This window comes from Hermetia illucens, chromosome 4, assembly GCF_905115235.1.
Source record: "Hermetia illucens chromosome 4, iHerIll2.2.curated.20191125, whole genome shotgun sequence".
Lineage (NCBI taxonomy): Eukaryota > Metazoa > Arthropoda > Insecta > Diptera > Stratiomyidae > Hermetia > Hermetia illucens.
The window spans coordinates 87,430,523-87,438,181 of record NC_051852.1 but is presented as its reverse complement, the minus strand read 5'-3'; the positions used below and the strand labels follow the sequence as shown (position 1 = coordinate 87,438,181).

General features: G+C 36.1%; 2 protein-coding genes across 2 annotated transcripts; both read right to left on the bottom strand.

The window, feature by feature from the left end:
• Positions 1-5,846: 5,846 nt before the first annotated feature.
• On the bottom strand, positions 5,847-6,251 carry LOC119653994. The gene has a single exon (XM_038059154.1). The coding sequence runs from the start codon at positions 6,249-6,251 to the stop codon at positions 5,847-5,849; it is 405 nt and encodes a 134-aa protein (XP_037915082.1).
• Positions 6,252-6,861: 610 nt separating this feature from the next.
• Positions 6,862-7,233, bottom strand: LOC119653993 (collagen alpha-1(II) chain-like). The gene has a single exon (XM_038059153.1). The coding sequence runs from the start codon at positions 7,231-7,233 to the stop codon at positions 6,862-6,864; it is 372 nt and encodes a 123-aa protein (XP_037915081.1).
• Positions 7,234-7,659: the final 426 nt, after the last annotated feature.

Here is a 7,659-nt window from a genome sequence, read left to right as displayed (position 1 = left end):
ACAGTAGTATAAATATGTATGTTCTAATCCACTTTCATATAAAAATCTTGCGGTTTTGAGACGGCATGTATGTTCGAATCCAGTTTCATATGAAAATGTTGTGGTTAGGGGCGGCCGGTTTGGCGCGTGCCGGGGGCGATTTTTAGGGAAGCGTAGTTCGTAGGTCGTCGTCCGCGGGGGTTCGGGGAGCCTCGTTCCGGGCCGGGGCGGGGCGGGGCGGTGCGGGGCGGCGTGCGTTTTTGTTGTTGTTGGATGTCATGTGCGTATTGCTTGGGTGATGGGGAATTGCTTATCAGGTTGGCATATTTGGGAGCGTGTGAATATTAGACCGCAGGTGAATATGTAGTAAGTTTGAAAATGATGGTTTTTTCTAGATTTTAAATGTACTTGGCTGATTTTGTTGTTGTTGTTGTTGTTGCTGAGGTTGCTGATAAGAGGCGATCGTTTGGGTGCCATGTGCTAATTGTTGTTTGGGTGACGGGAAATCGCTTATCAAGTTGATGTATATTAGGGACTGTGTGAATATTAAACCGCAGGTGAATATATTGTAAGTTTGAAAGTGATGGCTTTGTAGATTAAAATGTACTCGGGCTGATTTTCTTGGGGTTACTGATAAGTGGTAATCGTTGGAGTACCATGTCCGTATTGCTTGGAGTGATGGAAATCGCTTATCAAATAAACTAATATAAATAGTTGAGTTACGTTAATTTCTAACGAATTCGCGCAAGTCAATACGGATGAACGAACTAGAAAAAAAAAACTGATTGTGTGCTGCCGTCGGTATAAATTGGAATTTGCGTGTTAAGTTACGTGAAGTTATAATAATAATAAAGATAAAAGTGATTTTGCGTGTGTGTGTGTCTGGCTGTGTTTGTGTTGCCGCGCGTACAAAGTGTTTGTAGACAATAAAAACAAAAAACTGATTGATTGATTGATTGTTATCGGGGGGTTATAAAACTTTTTTTTCGTAAAATTTATTAACTATTAACTAAATCTATTAACTATGTATTGTGAATTTTGTAAAATTGAGGTAGGGAGTTCGTCGTGGCAGTTTCATCTGCGAACAAATTCGCACAAGCGAAACGCGACCGAGGCAATTGATGCCAACCTGAAAAGAGTGAAAGGTTGTTTTGGTAACCGGATCGAAACCCTGGTATACGAAAACATGGACGAGGCTCTTTTGAATGCTACAGAGTTTTTAAAGAGGATGGAGGCTCCTTTGATGGAATACCTTCGTAATGCGTTAGAGCAGCGCATGGCATTCAAATTTAATATTGAACTTTTCGCGGAGTTTATAAAAATAATGGATGAGGACAGTGAAAGTGTTGTGAGCATCAAGTCTTTCAATACCAAAATGCATGCAATATTAAGTGCTAATGAGATAGAGCCCACGTTTAACAATATGACGGCTCAAATAGTGGAAAAAATGGAAGGGTTTCAGGAGAAGGACAGTGGATGGGCTTTATTGAGGTTAACGCATTGCGAATTAAACCTAAATGAGTTCAAACCACTGCGGGGAACGAATTTTATTCCATCCCCAAAGTATATAGCCCAAAAACGTGCATGTGTGAATGTAAGAAATAAAGATATTTATTGCTTCAAGTGGAGCATCATTTCTGCCCTATACCCCGTGAACACTCACTTGGAAAAAACATCATCATATGAAATCGATGATATCACAGATAGTGTAATAGTGCTAAAAAATGGACGAATTATAAACTTTTGGGGGCTTGATTTCCCCCTTAAAGTGAAAGACATTAGTGTGTTCGAGGAGCTGAATCCCTCAATCAGCATCAATTTATTCGGGTATGATTCAGAAATGAAAAAGATTGTGGGTCCCTATCACCTGTCGAAGGAGGAAAAGGTGCACCACATCAACTTGCTGCTGCTGCAATTTGGAGAAAAAAACCACTACATTTGGATTAAAGATATGTCAAGGTAAGAGAATATAACAGATTAGTCTTTCTTTCAGAGCCTTTCATATATTTTATTTTTTTCTTAGATTAATACGAGAGCAACAAACATCGCACTGCTCAAAAATATTTATATGTAACAAATGTCTTCAGCATTTCTATTCAACTGAAAAGCTGAAGAGTCATGAAAACGATTGCAGCAAAATTGTCCCCGGAGAAATCAACGTTGGAGTATAGACATTTCGAGAGACAAATAGATGTGCCTTTTGTAGTCTATGCAGATTTCGAATGTCTACTTCAAGATATTCAAAGTTGTCAGCCGGATCCAGCATCAGCGTCAACAACAACTCTTCAAGAGCATATACCGTGTGCTTTTGCTTACTATATTAAGTGTTGTTACAATTCTAATTTAGATAGGTTTAGAATATACAAGGGACCAGATTCTCCTAAAAAATTTATTAATTCGTTAGTATCTGATTTAAAATGGCTCTATATAAATCATATTCAGAAACCCAAATCGTCAAATACTTTGACTTTAGATGAGGAAAAAACGCAAAGAGAAGCAACTCTATGTTGCATTTGTAAGAAAACGCTGGATAGTGATAGAGTTCGCGAACATTGCCACTTTACCGGAAAGTATAGAGGTCCGGCTCATAGCTCATGCAATCTTTTGTTTCAGATTCCTAAATTCTTCCCAATTCTATTTCATAACTTTTCAGGGTATGATTGTCATTTGTTTGTCAAGGAGCTGGCAAGCATTGATGGAGATATTTCAATAATACCCATTAATAAGGAACTGTACGTGTCGCTTTCCAAAAAAATACCCCTTAATGATTCTGAAACCATTGAATTAAGATTTTTGGATTCGTTCAGATTCATGCATAGCAGTCTTGATGCACTCGTAAACAATCTGGCTCATAAAGATTTGAAAACTGTTTCAGGGGTATATGGAGATGGCGAAAAATTCAGTCTTCTTACGCGAAAGGGTGTGTTTCCTTATGAATATATAAACTCTTGGGATCGACTTAATGAAACTTCTCTACCATCTCGAGAGAAATTTTTCAATAAGATGTCAAACACTGAGTGCAAAGAAGCAGATTATCAACATGCGCTCAATGTTTGGAAGCAATTCAATTGTGGTGTTATGTGGGACTATTTGGAGTTGTATCTGAAAACAGATGTTTTGCTTCTAACAGATGTTTTTGAAAACTTTCGAAATGTTTGTAAAAATATATATGGACTTGATCCTTGTCAATATTATACGACTCCTGGCTTATCATGGGATGCCATGCTTAAAATTACATCCATAAAACTGGAGCTTCTCACAGATATCGAAATGCATCACTTTGTGAAAAGAGGAATTAGGGGGGGTATTACGCAATGTTCGCATCGCCATTCAACTGCAAATAATAAATATATGAAAAATTATAAAGAAGAGGATCCTTCCAAATATTTAATGTATGTAGATGCTAATAATCTATACGGATGGGCAATGTCACAGCCGCTTCCCTATGCTGAATTCAAGTGGGTTGAAAATATAGTTGATTTTGATGTTTTGAATATTGCAGCAGATTCGGATATTGGATACATATTGGAAGTTGATTTGGAGTATCCAATATCAAAACATGATGAGCACAATGATTTGCCATTATGTCCAGAAAATAAAATCCCGCATAATTCGAAAACTAACAAACTGATTGTGGATTTAACAGACAAGCAAAAATATGTTATCCACTATCGGAATCTGCAGCAATGCATTCAAAATGGTTTGAAACTGACTCGCATCTACAGGATTTTACAGTTTAAACAATCCAGTTGGTTGAAGGAATATATCGATTTAAATACCCATTACAGGAAAATGAGTAAAAATCCTTTCGAGAAAAATTTTTTCAAACTTTTGAATAATGCAGTTTATGGCAAAACCATGGAAAACGTTGACAAAAGAAAGGACGTAAAAATTGTTACCGATTGGGAGAGTCGAGGCAGACATTCAGGCGCTCGAGTGCTTATTTCAAAACCCAATTTTCACAGCGCAGCTGTATTTACACCAAACATGGCAGCTATCCAAATGGATAGAGTATTTACTTGTTACGACAAACCAATTTACTTGGGATTTACTGTGCTTGATCTATCCAAACTGAAAATGTATGATTTTCACTATCATTATATGAAACCTAAGTATAATGATAAGCTCATTCTAAATTACATGGATACGGACAGTTTCATTTACACTATCGAAACGGAAGATGTGTACAAAGATATTTTGTCTGATATTGATACACAATTTGATACATCAGAATATGCTATCGATAATATATATAATATTCCTCAAAAAATGCTAAAGTCTTGGGTTTGATGAAAGATGAAAATAATGGTAAAATAATGACAGAATTTATAGGATTAAGATCTAAAATGTATTCATTTAGCGTAGAAAATGACGGTTTTGTTAAAAAAGCCAAAGGAGTTAAGAAAATAATAATGGATGGTTTAAGTTTAGATGATTATCGTGATTGTCTATTTAGAAAAAAAATATTTAGAGGTAACATGTTTATATTTAGGTCTAAGATGCATAATTTGTATACAGAATGTATTAATAAAATTGCATTAAACTATTTAGATGATAAGCGATTCATAAGAGAGGACGGGGTTAGAACATATGCTTGGGGACATTTTAATATAAGAATGGATGTAAACTAGAATAAAATGATTCATATGATAATAATAAATAAATGTAGACTAAAAAAAAAAGTTTTCTTTCTCTCTCTCTTTTTATGGAATAGGAGCAGCCGAAAGGGTAGGTAATTTCAATCGTTCAGAGCAGTATAAATAGATCTCATGATGGTAAATATACAATTAGTTGGTTTTCGCAAATCGATTGGAATAGAATGAAGTTTTTAGATATACTTCTTGTGTTAGGTTTTGGTGTGCCTTTTCTTTTAGGTAGCCCATTGCCAGTGGTTAATCTTAATACCAACGAAAGTACAAACAATTTAGCGTTTAATCTCGTGCTACCTGATAACAATACAGCGCAAGTGACATTATCTTTTCGACTTATGACTATTAGTACAGTTTCAACAGAAACGAACACATCGTTTCAAAATGATGCCGATGTTGCTATTTCATCATCATCATGGCTGACGTCGACGTCAACAACAACAACAACAACAACAACAACAACAGAACCGTCTAGAAGATATGTTACAGTCGATGAAGCAATAGAAGGATTTCGGCAAGCTTTGATTAAGAAGGAAATGGAAATAGCTGGAATTATCGAGAGCGAAAATATTTTTTACAGGCACTTTAAATTAGAGTTCGATGATGACAAAATTTTAACAGTTCGATGTACATATGATAGCAACTATTCCATGCGCTCACTGAAAATCGCATGTTATGAATACCATGAGTTCGAAACCGAAAGAATACTCAGTAATGGCGAGGTTGAGTATATAAAACAGGCAGATCCAGACTATAGGAGCAATATAGAATTTCTGGACTTGAAGAAAATGAAGCAAACCTATTCTATGAGTATTGCTTGAACCGCGAACCTGTGCACAACGAATTAAAAAAATGGCGACGACGAATAAAAATAACAACGATGTGGACGACGACCTTCAACGTTCTATTGAGGAGTTGAAACAATTTTTTTGTACCAACAGATTGCTAATTCTTACGGAGCACTTTAACCAATTTATAAGCAGCTATACGTTTTTGAAACCATACGCTGAAATGTCGCAGAAAGTCAGCCAATTTGGAAAACATTACGTGAGCTGCCCGTGGGCATATGACGATGCAAAATGCGGACCAGACACTTGTGAATGTTATAGTGTTCGTAGGAGAATAAATGAAATGAAAAACCTTGTTCAGTTTTACAAAAGATTAACTAATAAATAAATTTTATTCTTCAATCAAAATTACAGTGTTTCATTGTGAATCTTAATATATCATATCCTTGGTATTTATCCAGGAATTGTGTTTCGTTGAGAACCCTAGCCACTTCACAAACGCTTGGTTACCTTTCCTTTTCAATATTTTTTCCACAAGATAAATTGATGGATGCTCAGCTTTCAATAGTTCAGGCTCATAAAAACCACCTTCAATTTTATTTCCTTCGTAATCTTCTAATAGATATGTAACGGGATTGGTAATACGAATTTCGCGAATCTTGAAAATTTCCGTGGTCCAATTGGGTGTGTAGCCCTTTTCAAATACATGCTTGTATTTACTGATTCGAACATGATCACCCACATTATATTTAAATGGACCCATCACCTTAATGTTGTTGTATACGGTAGACAGGAGTAATTTTTCATTGGAACTATTCACAGCAGACGGAGCCATTTTAATTGTTCGGTGTTTTTTATTATTGTAGGCGTCAACTATCATATATCATCGACTTGATTGATCCACTTGTAGTTTCCATTCATACTAAACTCTTTCCACATCATATTCTTTAGGGTACGATTGAATCGTTCAACAATTGATGCCTTAAGTGGACTATACGTAGAATAATGGTTTATTTGATATTTTGTCATAACATTTTTAAAATGTTTGTTGTATGATAGAATTCTTTTCCGTTGTCTGTTTGTAGGTTTTTAGGAATGCGTCCTCGTTGGAGAATCTGTTCAATTGCTATAGCAACTTCTTTACCCGTTTTTGTTTTGATGGAAGCCGTCCACGCAAACTTGGAAAACGTGTCGATGATCGTAAGAAGGAAACGGAACCCCGTATTGTCGCTAACATATGCTCCCATTTCAACTAAATCGGCCTGCCACAAATCATCCAACCCTTTAATTATGACTCGTCGTCGGTTAAAATTTTTTCGAGCTGACCTATGTAATTCGTTTACTACTTGCCGTTTGCCCATTTTAGAATGAACTGAATTTCGTAATATGATTGATAATTGTATTTGTTGTTGTTTTCAAGGTATGACTTTGAACTGTCATCATCATTATAGTTTTGTAAGTTCGTCGATTTCAAGTTGAATTTGTCTGTCTATATATTCTTTGAGTTTCTCAATGTTAATATCAACGTAGTTCTTTGTAGAAGCATCAGCATCCTCAACGGGTTCTCCAAGATTCTTGAGTTGTTTGAATTTGATGTTGTAATCACCGCTTTCCGTTTTATTAAATCCCGCACCATGCAAACCTTGTAGACCATCCTTACCAGGTTTTCCTTCCGGACCTCGGGGGCCCGAGGGCCCCTGCTGACCTATAGGACCTTGGGGACCTTGAGGACCCGGGGGTCCTTGAAGTCCTTGCAAACCACGTTTTCCTCCTCCTCCAGTATCGTTTGAAAATCGACCAAATTTATCAACACCCATTTAATAAATGATGTGAGCTGCGTGTTTATTCTATTATTTGTGATTCTTTCAATTCTTCAATGATTGATATAATTTCATTGTTATGATTATTGTGACCGGCATGCTGTGACGCAATGAGTAACCGCAATCGACTTACTAGTTCATTGGGATCATCCCAATATATATAGTCAATTTGTTTGTTAGACGTTTCCATTAAATTAGGGTTTTTGCATTTAATATTAGGGGTTCGTGTTAACCCTTTTCCTTCTTTTCTATTTAACAATTTAGAAATTATTCTTGTATATTTAAAGCTTCGATTTCCATTGATTTGACTGCTACTGTCATAAGAACGCCTGTGAGCATTAGAGTGTAGAAGAATACTTTTATAATTCTCTAAATCATCGTCGGAATATATTGTTTCATCTGGATACTTCATAAAAAGCAGTT